We start from the raw sequence: 16,602 nt of genomic DNA on the forward strand, positions 1-16,602 counted from the left end.
TTTAAAAAAAATACAATAAGTACATTTAGTAGAGAATATAGAAGTATATTTCTTCTTTCATTTTAAGCAATATAACTTACTTCTTTTGCAGAACCTGATGCTCCGGGCTCATGTTTAGTACACAGTGGTCCAGCTTTCCATGCCTCTGTATCCCCACAGTCACAAAATCCACCTCCAGTTGAGCTATGCATCTGTAAAAAACATCTATTTTAGTCACAAAATACACACATAAAAAGGAAGAAAAAAAAATAGAAGTGTGACTTTTTAAAATCAAACACAGGTATAAAAATTTACTTCCAAAATATAAGAATCGCCGCATAACCAACAAACTTATCACTAAATTTTTCTTTTTTTAGATAAAGAGTTATCAGAGGAGCAGGGGAAAAACTTAAGCTCTTTGAGCAGAAAATAAAGGAGGAAATACAGTTGCCACTGCAAAAAAAGTATGCAAGTATTAAGCAAATTTAACTACAAAGTAGGTGAAAGAGTCTATGACTGATGAATAAGCACTTCATAAACCCAGAAATTATTATTTTGCCATTTATTAGCAAAATTATAGCAGTGGTGCCTAACGTCTTCTTTACAAATTACTTGTTAAAGTTAGAAAATAATCTAAACAAGAACAGGTGTATTAAACACGTACATTAAACAGATGTTTATTAGTACCTCCATTTCTAGCCAAAGAAAAGAAGATACAATCAGCATCTAAATACATTCTTGCAACTTTAACTTCACATTACACTTTCAGAAAAGTACAAATTCTGACCCTTTCTTTTGGCAGAAGGTTCAGACAAAACTCAGGCAAAAATAATTATCCTTAGCTTACTCTAAATCCCCCAAATTATTTTAATAATTGTAAAACCACTGTGACCCAATAAAAAGACATCCAAAAAAATTTGTTATTTACTTAAAGCATTTTAAAATAACCTGATCTAATTAGACATGCCTCAAGCAGAAGGTTGGACTAGGTGACCTCCTTTGGTCCTTTCCAACCTAAATTATTCTATGAATCTATAATAGGAAAAGCATAATCTGTATTCTTTAGATTGCATCTTTAAAATGGAAATGCAAAAAATCTGCTCCCATACAACTACCAATTTCCATAGATGATCTTGTGCCTGAAGTAACTGAAAAACAGGGAAAGGACAACAGCTTCTCAACCAAGCCGTAATTCCAAATTGCTCTGTAATCATTATTGTCTTTTTGCTCCGTTTTTTGTCTTACCTCTCTATAAACTGCATGTGTGTATATAGAAATTATATCTGCATTACACAAACAGTTTTGTACATCTTTGAAACAATATTTACAATAGATTTTCAGATGAGTATACGAAGTCCCAGTTAATTTTGAGATTGCTAGGACCTTTTTCCAAACTGTCTCTCACTGCAGCATACACACTTATGGGGAATTTATAATCAATTGATAACACAAGTAAAACAAATCTCTTCAATGGATGTCATGTCAATGAGTAGAAGGAATAGCTGCAAAAAAAAAAAATCTAGTCCCCTTTTTGGTTGTGAAAGAATTAAATTGAATACATGTTTCTTTACATTTCCTTGCTTCTTGAAGCAGAGTTGGACCAGCTTTAAAAATTGCATTTAGTATACTGTTTCTCTTTTATGCTTTGAAGGCTGTTGAAGTTGGAGATTTCTCAGTAAAGAGGGCGAGTAAAAAGGGGGCCTGGGAAGGAAACAGTAGATGACAGCTAAGGAAGAAAGTTCACTAAGAATTACATAAAAAAATCCTACTTTAATTAAAGCATGGGAATCTCTCAAAGATAAGACAGATTTGGCTCAAAGTGAATCAAAACCATCAAAAAGAGATGATCCAGCTCTAGAACAATCTACTAAAGAAAAAAAAAAATGTTTAACATTTGCTTTAACTATCCTAATCCACACTAAGCACAAAGCAGTTTATAGCAAATCTATATGGAGGAACAGAGTGGAAATGCAGAGACTGCATCAGTGACATAAATGATGAAGTAATGGCCCTTGTATATGCACATTCATTCTCAATTCCCAAACTGTACTGACTGGGACTCGGGACAGGACTGTCATTTTCAGTTACAGCTTTTTGCTCTGACATACACTTTTGCAATATTGCCAAGAAGACAAGCAATGTCTGCATTCGTAAACACTCCCTTACACTTCGGTTCTTGAATTTTAAGGCTACTGTTCTTAAAAGAGGCTTTATGTAGTTAGAACATGAGAGAGATGATTAACTAATTAGTATACTCTAGATTTTCTTTTGTTTTGAATAAATATTACTAACGGTTTATATGCAGTTCATTGTATCCCCCCCAGAAAATTTTCTCTAAATCTACAAGTACTCTTTCTTAATATAAGACTTTTCTACCTTGTACCGGTGGTTCTTGTGAATGCTGTTCTGGAAGCAGTCTATACAGAGAACACAAGTTGGATCAACTGCACAGTCTCTGCAACAGAAATGGTAAATAGAAAACTTTCTAAAACAAACACATAGAATTTTGACGCACAGAAGAAAATGCTGCCCTTAGAAAAAAATAAAAAACTGAGATGAACAACAGCTTCTAATTGTAAAAACATTGGCCACTCCATACCACAGAAGGAAGATGAAAGCCAACCTTGTTAGGCTTGAACCATGCACTCAAACCTGTTATATCAGATTCTAATCAGACACATGCTTGATTTCCACATTCAAAACCTGTTGCTAACATATTTCTGGTTTTGCTAAGAATAAGCAGCTATTAAAAACCATGATGACTATGTTGTTTCCAACAACGGTAGCCAGTTTGCTATTCTTCTGCTAGGTTATTTTTCTAACTTTTAGAACTGTTAGAAGTTAAAATCTAAAGAGAATTCTTATTAAATTTATTAAATGAGCCAAAGAGTACATACTTTGCAATTCAATTTCAACAATTTCAATCATATACTCAAATACTTGAAAATACAGAACTCATGGGCAATCTAATTCCACTTTTTTTCTATGTTCCACACGCACTATTTTACATTGCTCTTTTTCTCATAAAAAAACCTGTTTCAGACTTTGAAAGGGTGAGTGCTGTACAGTGCACAGATTTTTATGCCTGTTCTTCCTCAGTTCAGGTACAGACCCCATACTCATATCCTACCATCCAATCTTTCTTACCAATGGCTTTCAGAACCTTTAGCATCCTTCCCATTTCCTTCCCCATTTCTCTGGCAGTGCTTGTTGTTCACACACAATTCTTCTCACTTTGAAGTGGTTTGAAATGTAAAGTAAATGCCACTGTCAGCTAAACAGAGACCTACCGTGACACAAGCAATGACTAGTTAGCAGTGCAATTAATTTTATTAAACCACTTTGCTGCTTTACCTTACATGGTACATTCATGATAACATACCTCCATTCTTACCTGCAAGAGTATGTTGTCTCCCCTCCTTTGAACACCTTCCCACAGAGCTGAGAGGTTCCACTCTGTTGTAGCTTCTCGAGGAACATATCTGGGTCTTCCCCAAACAAATAACATTCCAGAGGATATAATATTGCTGCCTGGACCATTTCTTCTTGTTTCTCCAGCAAAGGGTCCATTTCAGCTGAGTAAATATTTGGCACATGTTTTGCCAAGCACTTTAAAAACATAGCTTGGAAGTTGAACCTCTCATCACACCACTGCAAGAAGAAGATACCCATGGAGAAAGATAAATGAATAAATAAATTAAAAGAAAATTGGATTAAGCGCTTCTACTGTGGATCCAGACTTATTTTCCACATCAGAAGTCAGTTTGGTAAGCAACAAAACCCAAGAAAGCACGGTTTCCCAATAATTTCTCTGCTATTTTGCTTGCAGTATCCACCACAATAACCTCTATTCCCTTGAAGTTTTCTACTAAAACAATCTTGAGTTGTTAAGCGCTAGGCTGTATAGCAACCCACACACTAAGTAATTTTCAACTACATGCTTGCCAACAAGTCAGTCAATACACAAATCCTGCTGTCTGTTCAGATGCCAGCAAATGGAAACAGCAGCAGTTTCCCCATTTTAGTTGGAATTCACTCCTTAGCCTGGCAACGGTCACAAAATGTGCAGCAACTTAATGGTCTTTGAAATCAGTACCCTTTAGTAAAATCTTGTTGAAACTGGTCATCAGGGTTCAGCAGTTATTGAGGGAGACAGAAGCCTAACTGATTATATCAGCTTAATGTCCTTGGGAAACCAGACTAAAATGCAATTTCATATTTATAAGGCAATTAATAAAACTATTTATATTTTATCTTGAGGGTCTCCATTTTCCTAATTTAAGTCCCTGATTTCACTTGCAACTACTCTAGTTCCCTGAGCAGTTCTCTCCAATTGCTCTCTTTCTGTACTTCAGGTCTGAATATTCTTTCACATTACTCAGAAAAACCTTTTGTTTTCCTCCACTGCAAATCAGAGAACGGGTTTATTCATCAAGGTTCGCTTTCATACACAACCTTGACCTATGCCTCAAAATTTATTTTATGCAAGAAAACAAAGTAACTTCACAAATAGGTCTAAAGGGAATTTCCTCTACGCCAGAAAACAAGAGAATCAGCAAAGCATCCACCAAAGAGTTCAGATTGACAGAAGGCTCAAAGTAGCAAACTACTGAACTTTTTAAAAAGGATTAAAATCATAGAATCATGAAATGGTTTGAGTTGGAAGGGACCTTTAAAGACTATCCAGTTCCACTCCCTCTGCCACTGGCAAGGACACTTTCCACTGGATCAGGTTGCTCAAAGCCCCATCCAATCTGGCCTTGAACACCTCCAGGGATGGGGCATCCATGACTTCTCTGGACAACCTGTGCCAGCGCTTCACCACCCTCAAGTAAAAAGTTTCTTTCTACTATCTAATCTAAATCTACCCTCTTTCAACTTAAAATGTAGGACACCTTATGTGAAAGGCAAAAAAATCCTGACCTCTGACCTAAAATGAAGCCTACATCAATTGAATCAATGGATTGCACCCCAAAAATTGATATGAGATGGGATTACATACTAGATCTATAAGGCTACAACCCCCTAGTTTACTGTCTAGGTTAGAAGAGTTCACAACAAAAGAAATTCACCTAGAACACATGCAGTCCAAAGTGCTGCAGTCTCAGTACTCTGAAAGCCAGATCTGCAAACACCATGTAGAAATTGCGTGTTTGTTTTCTGAAAAATCCTATGTTTCTCTAATCTAGATAAATACAAAAACTGTCTACACACAAAATCTAAACAGCAGAAATAGCACAGAAATGCAATATCAGGATGAAACATCCTAGATTAACAATAATATCAAATACCCCAAACTAATCTGCTAAAGGAGGTTTGCTCCACATTGCAGTCTCTTAAACACTTACTTCACGGCTTTAAAAAGCCACATTACACTTCTCACGTTTAGTTTTAGGCTAAGGCTTCTACTGATATTTTGGCCATCAACCTTCCTTAGCCATACCCTTAGGTAGTCCATTACTTCATTTATCACTGTGATCCATAAACTCAAAGTTATTGAAGAAAACACATGGCAGACACTGATGAAAAACAGAAGCCAAGGATAATGTCATCAAGCAGGATAACAAATTTGTCCTCAAATCGTCTTAGAATACCCTCATTTCTTGAGTCACAAAGCATTTGACCCATCCTCAAATATAAGAAAATGAAGATTCATCCATGAACTGAAAGGAACCGTTTATTTAAAATCCAATTCTAATAAAAATTCTTGATCAAGAACAGATTACTTCAGCAGTGAGCATCCCTGTGATCACCATATTGGTCATAAAAACTTTAGAATACACATGCATGTAACATATGTGCACTCTGCATACTTAAACACACATGCATTCAAATATACATGTTTATTTTCACATATTCACAGTGCTAAGGAAGAAAAGGAAAAGGAAAATATTAACTGATTGTCTTATTTTAATTAATTTGCTCAAATTTTTCAACAAGCTAGCAACAACTTTTTTAGGAAAAAAATGGGGTGTAAAGATACCAAATTGTAAAAAACAATCAAAATTAAATCCAAGTTTATAAAAAACTTACATAAGCACACTTGGGAAAATGTCACAACTAGCTAGGGGTTCTCAGAATGATACTGAATTGTAAAAGGTAACTGAAAATTGAATTCCTTGATCAAGCATCTGTTTTCATATGTTTCATTTAAAATGAACAGAAGTAAACTCTTCCTATCATAACTGAACTCCACAATTCAGTGGTCCTCCTCAAACATGTGTCCTCCTGTAACTGGTTTTTGGTTTTTGTTTTAACTTATTTATACAGCACTATGGCTTTAGCCAGTTCTCTTCCCACTTTGGTTACTGTATTTGTTCAAACAGAGAAGTGGGTGACCGCTTCACATGCTCTCTTCCCAAAGCACAAGAGAATCCCAGTTTTCTGTCTCTTCTATCTTAATGAGCCATGTTCCCAAGAGATGGTTGTAAATTTAGCTTCTGTGTTGTTGGTACAGACCACAGAAGAAAACACAGGGCTAAGCTTTCCTGAAAATCTGCCAGAAGTGCAGAATAGGTTTTCACACAGCTTCACTCCCAAGTATTTCAAGCATTCCTGTGCAAAGCTTTTTTCTATTTAAATGTTGCCCAGGGAAGGGAGGACAGGAAGTAGGGAATAAGAGAGAAGAAGGGAATAGAGAACCCTTAAGCAGCCTAGCTGCCTTCTGGTAAACACACTAAATTATGTCCTCAACCTATAAATCACCCAGGCAACACCCATTATATTCACAAGAGAAACTATTACATTATTTTTCTTATTTCTAAAGGCTGCACCGGGCTAAACTTGAGAACTATCCCATACCCTTTGGGTCTCCTACAAGAATAAATCCTTGCATCAAAATCTGTTTAGTGTACTATATTCAACTCTTTAAAATTAGACAAAAAACTACAAAAAATACAGTGACTGCCAAATAAAGCACACCTTCAAGTTAAGATTGACTGTCCAATGCTAGCTTGGGCCCCTTGTGCACACGTACTGAAATTCAGATTTGTATATTTTGATTAGCACTTCGAGTAGTCCCACTTCTCCTCTGCTCACTCACTCCTTTACCTGAGCACATCATGCCTGTCAAGCGCTCAGTTGCTACAGGTATGAAAGAATTGTTAGCTTTTCGTTATTGACTGCATATTGACTGGTGAAGAGGAAATAAAATACTGCACCATCATGAATTAAGCTCTAACCATCCTATGCATGGGATGAGCTGGGAGTTTAGAGAAGCTTAAGAGCTGTGCAAGGCAGTGGCAAGCAGCAATAGGGCTTGCACTGGAGCCTTCTGCCCAGCACTGGTCCAGGCTGCTTTGAGAGGCTGTGGAGTCACCATACTTGGACATACTCAAAAGCCAACACAACATGGTCCTGGGCAACCTGCTCTAGGTCACTCTGCTGAAGCTGGGAGTTTGGCTGGGATGACCTCCAGAGGCCCCTTCCAGCTTCAACCATTCTGCAATTCAAATGCCTCCACATCAGGAGAAAATCTTTTTTTTCCTCAATTTCTATTAATTTTCCAATTTCTGCTACAAGTAAGCTGTATGGAAAAGTTGTTTTCCAAATCTGATGCCACTCAAAAATGAATTTGAAAATGTCCTGAAAGAGGCAGAGGCCACCAGAGAGCACAATTAAGATAAAATCATAACCATGTAACTAACTCTGCCTGGCCCCCCAAGTCTCACATCCGACTGAGGACCTGCAGAAGGTAACTAACAGAGGGAAGCCCAGAAGCAGCCAGGCCTGAACACACCCCACTCTAACTGACACTATTCCATTGGAAAATACTTCTGGGCTGCAAAAGTAAAATTACTGAACACAAATAAAAATCACCTGCAGATACGTTTGAAGTCATTAAGGCTTCACCTCAAATCTGAATTCTGAAATTTCTCAGCTTTTAAATATCTGGATCTGCAATCTTAGCAAAGTTCTTTTGATGGGCTTTCTGGTCACTTCCTCATTTTTAATAAAAGTCACCAGAAGAACAAGCCATGCCATCATACCGACCGTATGGAAATACACAAGACCCACAAATAAAATTGTCACGAAAAATGACCAGAACAAGCTAAAGGAATGATTGTGGCAGCACACCACCACTCTTCCTGTGAAGTGAGCAACATCTACACCACACTGGTGGGCTTTCCCAGCTATTGAAAAAAGCAGGCAAAGGTGACACTCAGGAATCTAACAGTAGTGAAGAACACGCGTCGAAAAAACACATTGCCTCCTAACTCTTCTACGTTATATTTCTAACCTTCTCCAGCCCCATCTCTTTTCCTCCTTTAAGGACACATTCCTGTCATTCTCCTTTAAGATAACAATAATTCCTAGACTGGGTGAAAAAGGGAGATAAAGGGAACCAGGAGGAGTTGCAAACCTATGTTCCTTAGGTGTAAGCAGTTTTATCAAAAAAGCACAGACAGCATTCATTTTTTCCACAATATTTGTTTGATTTGTTCTGTATAACAAAAGCAGCGATCCGTAATGGCTTTTCAGAAATGACTACAGAAGCAGTACCTCACAATACCACTTGAGAAAGAATCGCTAGGAGATACCTGTCCCCCTCTGCAGGAACAAACTACTAATATTTCTTCCCATCTGTAAACATATATAGACCTTTCCAAAGTCAATTCCAACCAAACATGCATTTTCTCTTACATCTAGAAGGACAGTTTGTTTATCTTTTCTAAACCCTCTAAAGAAGCATCATGTTAGAAAACATCAGAGGACAAACAATTATATTTGCTTACAAATACTGCTATAAAAAGAACAAAGTACCCTTGATACATCAAATACATCCATATCCAGTTTTGTCATTCACAGATGTATTCATTCATGAATACTGCAAATAATAATAGGAATGACAGCTAAGTAATTTTGATTTACATTCTAAACACAGTTCTGTTTGAATACTAAAGTCTTCTCAAATTAACAGTTTACATTAGGCAATACTACAAAAAGCAGCTCTACTTTAACTGCACTGATTGACACGCTGATCTTCTAGTGCAAAAGTGACTGCATAAATTGCAAGACAGTATTTTTAGAAATATACATAAATGTAATCAGTGAAAAGAATGAATATTAATATTTATAAACACTAAATAACAAATTACGAAGAAACAGATAATGCCAGCTGCACAGACTAGAGCCTGTACCTGGTCCAATATTCTAGTTTAAAGGAGTCGTAAAAAAGCTTAGCTTGTGCATGACACAAATCAGTCAAGCATGAGATGGTAATGCCAGCTGCCAACCAAGACAGCTAGTAACAGAATTTAAAGAGTAAATACATAAAAAGCTCAGAAGATACTGATTTCAAGCAGGTGCTGTTTAGCATATGTGCCAAATACAAAAGGCTGCTTTCCTTAAATGCATGGAAGAGTTGCTACTAGTTAAATAGAGATTAACAGGACAATGGATCCCAGAAAAATTTTATTTTGATATTGTCTACTCAGCTGAGCAACCATAAAATACATTTTAAAAGGACAAACACGCAGAAGTCCTTTGATAGGATGCAGAATACTTAAAATTTCTTCAGAAAACAAACTTCAAAAGATTCTTGAACTAACATTTAGATATAAGGTTCTGTTTTGAAAGTTTTAGTTCAATTTTTCCTTCTGTTTATTTTGGTTTAAAATTATCAGTTTTCTAACACACTGAAAATAAGATCCAACTGCAGTACGAAATGACTAGGCATTATTTTTAGTAGAAATAACAAGGAGACAAGGCAATCTATTTCAACCTCAAAGATATATATTCCCCTAAGAAGCATCTCAAAAAATAAGCACTAGAAATTAATTAGCATATTTGTTCTTTCCTGGGTTTTTAGCAGAATAAATTCTACTGTCTCAGGAGGAACACAGTTCAGGGAGCTAAAATGGAAGCTTACCCTAGTTTTTGGTCACATAAGCACTACGTTGCTGTTCATGATGCGTTTCACATTCTCCAGCAAAGCACAGCCAATGTTTTAGTAGAGAATCTACACTAAAATAATGACCATTCAGAACTCAATTACAAAACATCTCTTTTCTGACACATCATTCATACGGCTCCTTTATTTAACGCAGCTGAGAACCAGAAATGTGCCAAACTTTGGTCTGCTCAGGATATCAGTAATTACACTGAAAGAGCAGGTTTGGTTTCAGAAGTTATTTTGTATTGGCACAACATGGGTAACATTCAAAACTATCTAACATTGTCCTAACAAAACATCAACTCTGACATGAAGACATAAAAGAACTGTTTGATCTCTACATTCATTTAAATTTTGGCCCCTAAGCCAAAGCAGGGTGCCAATTAATGTTAAAAGATGCTTTAATTATGCAGGTGTTTGCCCACTGGAAAGGAGTCTTATAACAGCATATACTGTGAAAGCTTTGTCTACAGAAACTACTTTGATTCCAGTAGTCTCCAACAACTGTCAGTTTAGCTGAAACAGAGCAAATCAGTGATCAGAGAAGCAAAAGTAACCACCAACACCATGATTTACTGCTGGACAGCTAAAACTAATGTCATCTTCAGGGTAAACAACACACAGATCCAGGCTGTTCAACCTCTTTGAAACTGCTGACCAGTTGTCAGTTTTAAATAACACTCACCTCCACAACCACCAAAGTGCCTCCCCAGTTCACAGCAGTAAGCACTTGAATGCAAACAGGAGCTTAAGGGAGAAATTAAAGGTGAAACCATAGCCTGTGGTTCTCTCTGCCAGGCTGTCAACTGTACTCTACTGTACCACCTACCTACTGGACACTCTAGCCTAAATATGCTACCAGATTGGCAGGATACTACTAAGCAGGTTCACCAGGCAAAACAAAGTTTTGAATTCTCAGGTCACAAATTCTAGAATTCTCAGGTCTGTGAAACATGCAATCTGAACACCTTGCACATTCCGTTTTTCTTTTTAAGTCAAACCTGCGTTAGGTACATAGGAATATACAATCTACACATCACCTCTGGGGGAAATAGGAATTCAGTACCAGGCATTAAAACAAAAAAAAACTACACAAAATCTGTATTTGGAAAAAAAATATTATTTCTCCCTAGAAAAAAAATAAAATCATCACCTTTGCAAAGTCATTTGTAGTATTCTGTGAGACTCTGAAATAGAACTTTTTCTTTAAGTTCTGACCATTCATTTGGCAGATTCTTTTTATTTTGTTTCTAGATAAACAAATGAAAGTCTTTTGATTCTTCCTGTTTGTTCCCTAACATCCATGCTGTGGTCTCCTACCCATGAGGGAACAGAATCTCTGTCAAATGGACACAGGTAAACTGACAGATGTGATCTATCTAGACTCTGTAAAGCCTTTGACACAGTCCCCCACAACATCCTTCTCTCTAAATTGGAGAGATATGGATTTGATGGGTGGACAGTAAGGTGGATAAGAAACTGGTTGGATGGTCCTATTCAAAGAGTAGTGGTCAATGGCTCAAAGTCCAGATGGAGATCCGTTACAAGCAGTATCCCTCAAGGGTCCGTACTGGGACCAGTGCTGTTCAATATCTTTATCAATGATATTGACGAGAGATTGAGTGCACCCTCAGCAAGTTTACAGATGACACCAAGCTGAGTGGTGTAGTTGCCATACCAGAAGGATGTGATGTCATCCAGAGGGACCTGGATGGACTGGAAAAGTGCGCCTGTGAGAACCTCATGAGGTTCAACAAGGCCAAGTGTAAGGTTCTGCACCTGGGTCAGGGCAATCCCCAATTTCAGTACACGATGGGGGTGATGTGATTGAGAGCAGCCCTGCAGAGAAGGACTTCGGGGTGCTGGTTGATAAGAAGCTCGACATGAGCCAACAATGTGCACTCACAGCCCGGAAGGCCGACCATATCCTTGGCTGCATCAAAAGCAGTGTGGCCAGCAGGGCGAGGGAAGTGATTCTGCCCCTCTATTCTTCTCGTATGAGAACTGACCTGGAGTATTGTGTCCAGTTCTGGAATCCCCAACATAGGAATAATATGGAGCTGTTTGAACAAGTCCAGAAGAAGCTACAAAGATGATCAGAGGGCTGCAGCACATCCCCTATGAGGGCAGGCTGAGAGAGTTGGGCTTGTTCAGCCTGGAGAAGAGAAGGCTCAGAGGAGATCTTATTAGCAACTTTCCAGCACTTGAAGGAAGCCTACAGGAAAGCTGGAGAAGGGCTATTCATAAAGGCTTGTGGGCATAGGACCAGGGGTAATGGGTATAAACTGGAGAGGGGCAGGTTTATGCTTGACATTTGGAAGAATTTCTTCACTATGAGAGTGGTGAGGCACTGGAATAGGTTGCCCAGGGAAGCTGTGGATGCCCCATCCCTAGAAGTGTTCAAGGCCAGGCTGGATGGAGCGCCTTGGGCAGCCTGATTTAGTGGGATGTCCCTGCCTATGGCAGGGGGTTGGAACAGGATGATCTTTAAGGTGCCTTCCAACCTTAACTATTCTATTCTATGAAATAACTCAGCACCAGATTGCACTTCAAAAACAGCAGCTACAGCAGGTATTTATAAAGTAGTAATGCATTAATTTGGTATAGTTACATTTGAGGAGAAAAATATTTAGTATAAATTAAGATTTTTTTATGTATTTTAGTATCTAAACCTTGCTTGCATATTCCAGATGGCAGCCACGAAAGCAGGCAGGAGTCAAACTGGGATTTGTTTTGAATATAGATGGACAAACAACCATAGGGCTGGATCTAGCCTGCAAAGTAGACTTTTATTAGGCCACCGGTAATGCCTGCTAGCCAACTATTAGACAAGCCAAGTCCAGCCCATCAGTCAGCCAAGAAAACTGTGGATGTTGTTGGGAAACAAAAGAAAGTAAACTTAAGTTTGGTAGATGGGGTTTACTACTAGGTCAGTGCCAGTGCAGCCCTCACTCTTTCAGGGCAGCTCACCTCAGAAAGCAAAACAGCCCCTATAGAGAAGAAATGGGCAGAGACAGGACCTGACTTCAACTAACGCAGTGAAACACCAACTTCGGTACTTCCAGCTACAGTCATCCAAAGAGTTGGAGAAGAGAAGAAACCAGTGAGTTGGGCTTGATGCAGAACAGTGTATTACCTGCGTCATCACCATCCATTCCAGAATCAGGCCAGCACCTGCAGAATCATGCCGGTAATCCTGCACCATGCACCTAGCTCTCTGGTGAGGCATGCAGCCAGATGTGGTGCTGCACTGCAACCAACGGCACCCAAAGCCAGCAATGGAAAGGGAAAGCAAGAATCAGTCTGACTGGGCTGACACAAAGACAGATTTGAAAAGTTCAGTAAGGCTGAAGCTCACTCCATTCAGCCAGTTGTTTCTGCTCCACACTCCCTCAACTTCCCGATTCTTGCACCACAATGAAAGGACTTTCACACCAGCTGTGCACAGTGAAAACACAAGCCAGACAGGATACGTTAGTCCCACCTAACCGGTACCACCTTTGGTACAGCTGTAAATTGACTGTAGTGTTTCCAGGCTACAGCTGTCTCTGGCAAGCTATGCTCTTCAACTACATGAATACTGTCAAACCCAACCTAAGCCCATACCCCTAACTCCCCTTCTCCTTTAATATAATAACTTCACTCCATAATTCCTGTCAACATTCCTGCAGGTTGCTTGGATATAATGGCAGACAACACACTGCCTGGCCACTCAGCTCTCATGGAATAATGAAAATGCTGGCACAGAGACTCTCAATTGGCTGAAACTACATAAAAATTAAGACAACTTAATGGATGAGCATCTACTTTGAGCAGCTGAGGATCTCTTCAACATCCTTCCCTGTGTTTTTCACCATACCACTATTATCAGTTTTACAAATTGGCTGGCCAAACTCGGCCTCTTATGTCCTCGAAACATAAAAGGGTGATTGCGTTGCTTTGCTGCTGATTGCAACTATTGCCCTCATACCCCTCTGACTCTATACATGGCTCTCAAGCTTACTTCTCAAGAAATTGCCTGAAGCAGGCTGCATCTTCTTGATGCTATAACACAGTTAAACTGCATTTTTACTAGTTTAAAATCAAACTGCTTCTGATATTGAAGAAAATCCACACATAGGCCTGTTATGGCCACAAAAACATACATCACTTTAGCAAGGTTCTGTAACCATAAAAAGCATCCTTACGATTTGCAGATACCCTTACAATTCTGAGAGGAAAGGTACAATCAACAATGGCTGCTGGCTTAGCACTGCCACCTGTAAAAAAAGTTTCTCAAGTAAATATCTCCTTATTTATAGCTTCCCAATTTTATTAATGGTGTGTAATACCACGTAAACAGTGGTTATTCTACAGCCTTGTCAGCCCCAGTTTTAAGCAACCACAATCAAGAGTTTCAAAACCACACTATGTATTCAGGTTGTTACAAAAAAATGTAACATAAAATGTAAGGTTTCTGATACACATTCAGACTCCCTTCCTTAAACTGACGGTCTTTGGGCTTTAAACTCCATGTGCAACATTGTCACCACTTGTCAAGGCCGTGAATGTACGCTCTGAAGGCCCTTACCCACTACCTCTGCCAGACTCAACACCGGGTAGTGGTCAGGAAGGGAATATTAAACGCATACGTGACTAAAGTAATTCACTGGAAAAAAAGGGAGGATCGCTCCATTCAGCGAATAAACAACTGTCTCCACCTGCATTCTTTCTAAGCTTCACTGTTTGCTGCTCCACTGACCCTCTGCAGAACAGTAAACTGCTTCTTACCCGTTGTTTGTTCCACAGTAAAGTCATCTTTAATTCACAGAATTACAGAATCACAGAACAGTTTGGGTTGGAAGGGACCCTAAAGGTCATCCTGTTCCGACCCCCCTGCCATGGGCAGGGGCGCCTCCCACTAAATCAGGCTGCCCAAGGCCTCCATCCAGCCTGACCTTGAACACCTCTAGGGATGGAGCATCCACAGCTTCCCTGGGCAACCTCTGCCAGTGCCTCACCACTCTCATAGTGAGGAAATTCTTCCTTACGCCTAGTCCAAATCTGCCCCTCTCCAGTTTATACCCATTCCTCCTCATCCCGTCACTACAAACTTTAGTAAACAGTCCCTCCCCTGCTTTCCAGTAGCCCCCTTCAAGTACTGAGAGGTCGCTATAAGATCTCCTCGGAGTCTTTTCTGGGCCGAACAAGCTCAACTCTCTCAGCCTCTCCTCACAGGGAAGGTGCTGCAGCCCTCTGATCATCTTTGTAGCCTCTTCTGGACTTGTTCAAACAGCTCCATGTTCTTCCTATGTTGGGGATTCCAGAACTGGACACAATACTCCAGGTGAGGTCTCACACGAGAGGAATAGAGGGGCAGAATCACTTCCCTCTATCTGCTGGCCACGCTTCCTTTGATGCAGCCCAGGACACAGTTGGCCTTCCAGGCTGCGAGCGCACATTGCCGGCTCACGTCGAGCTTCTCATCGACCAGCATCCCCAAGTCCTTCTGTGCAGGGCTGCTCTCAATCACATCACCCCCATCCTGTACCGAAATCAGGGATCGACCCGACCCAGGTGTAGGACCTTGCACTTGCTCTCGTTGAACCCCATGAGGGTCTCACAGCCCCACTCCTCCAGACTGCCCAGGTCCCTCCTCATGCCACCCCATCCTTCCAGCGTGACAACTGCACCACTCAGCTCATTAAGAAAGATTAAACCAGAATAAAGATAAAGTACACACGTACAGCCTACAACACTTCAGGACGAAGGAGAGCCTTCAAAGCTTTTCAAATCTCTTTTAACCAAAGCAGAGCCAAACGGGCCGGGGAGGGGGACGCTGCGGACAAACCGCTTTCCTCACGGCAGACCCGACAGCGGCCGGGGCAGGGCCGACCCACCGCCTGCCTCACCTGGGGGTGCGCGGGGAGCCGCCCTCCCGCCGCGCCGGGGCCGCCATCCGCTCCGTCCGCCATTTTGAGAGCGAGAGGACGCGACGGCGCGACGCCGACGCCACCCGGAAGTAGCGGCCGCCGCCGGGCCGCGCCTGCGCGGGGCAGCGGTGCCCGAGCCCCGGGGAAGGCGGGAGGGGGAGGTAAAGGAGGTGGGGAGTCGTGAGTTCGGGAGCCACGGCCGCGCTTGTCTTGCTAGGCAGCAGCAGGAGCTGGGGGATGCGATCGCTGCTGTGAGAATGGAGTCGTAAATTTAGCTTCAGCCATTTTGTATAGAATCATAGAATAGTTTGGATTGGAAGGGGGTTTAAAGATCGTCTAGTTCCAACTTCCTTGCAACGGGCAGTGTTATAAACACACTCTGGAAACTAAAATTCTGAGAGTGGAATCTCTTTATTGTGGAATAAAGTCAGCAAAGCGCTGGGCGTGTGGCTGAGGTGCCCCTGGTCCACGCTCTCCTCCCCTTTTTATACATTTCATGAAAATGGTTACATTTGGGTGCGAAAGCAGTTAAAAGATAAGGCCCGTCCGCCACCAAAGAAAGAAGACATTCCAGCTGTTGACTTCCAAAACTCAGTTGCCAATACATTTAGATCACCCCCCCTCAAGTCAAAAATGCTAAATAGCCTGTTTATTACGGTAGGGACGTCCCACTAGACCAGGCTGCCCAAGGCCCCATTCAACCTGGCCTTGAACACCTCCAGGGATGGGGCAGCCACAGCTTCCCTGGGCAACCTGTGCCAGTGCCTCACCACTCTCGTGGTGAAGAAATTCCTCCGTCTAGTCTAAATCTGCCCC

General features: G+C 40.6%; 1 protein-coding gene across 5 annotated transcripts in view; it reads right to left on the reverse strand.

Annotated features, from left to right (window-relative positions):
* The window catches only part of UBR1 (ubiquitin protein ligase E3 component n-recognin 1), a 63,848-nt gene extending 47,971 nt beyond the window's left edge, over nt 1–15,877 (reverse strand). For 4 of the 5 annotated variants that reach the window (XM_054067216.1, XM_054067214.1, XM_054067215.1 and 1 more), the window contains exons 1-4: nt 15,766–15,877; nt 3,374–3,630; nt 2,356–2,434; nt 81–191 (exon numbers count right to left, since the gene is read on the reverse strand). In XM_054067216.1, coding sequence (XP_053923191.1) covers nt 81–191; nt 2,356–2,434; nt 3,374–3,630; nt 15,766–15,828 — 510 coding nt within the window. In that variant the 5' untranslated portion in view covers nt 15,829–15,877. Of the gene's footprint in view, nt 1–80; nt 192–2,355; nt 2,435–3,373; nt 3,631–15,600; nt 15,699–15,765 lie in introns of those variants that run through there. The other variant, XM_054067217.1, reaches the window with a different exon arrangement.
* Between the last annotated feature and the right edge of the window lie 725 nt (nt 15,878–16,602).

Source organism: Cuculus canorus, chromosome 5 (assembly GCF_017976375.1).
Source record: "Cuculus canorus isolate bCucCan1 chromosome 5, bCucCan1.pri, whole genome shotgun sequence".
NCBI lineage: Eukaryota > Metazoa > Chordata > Aves > Cuculiformes > Cuculidae > Cuculus > Cuculus canorus.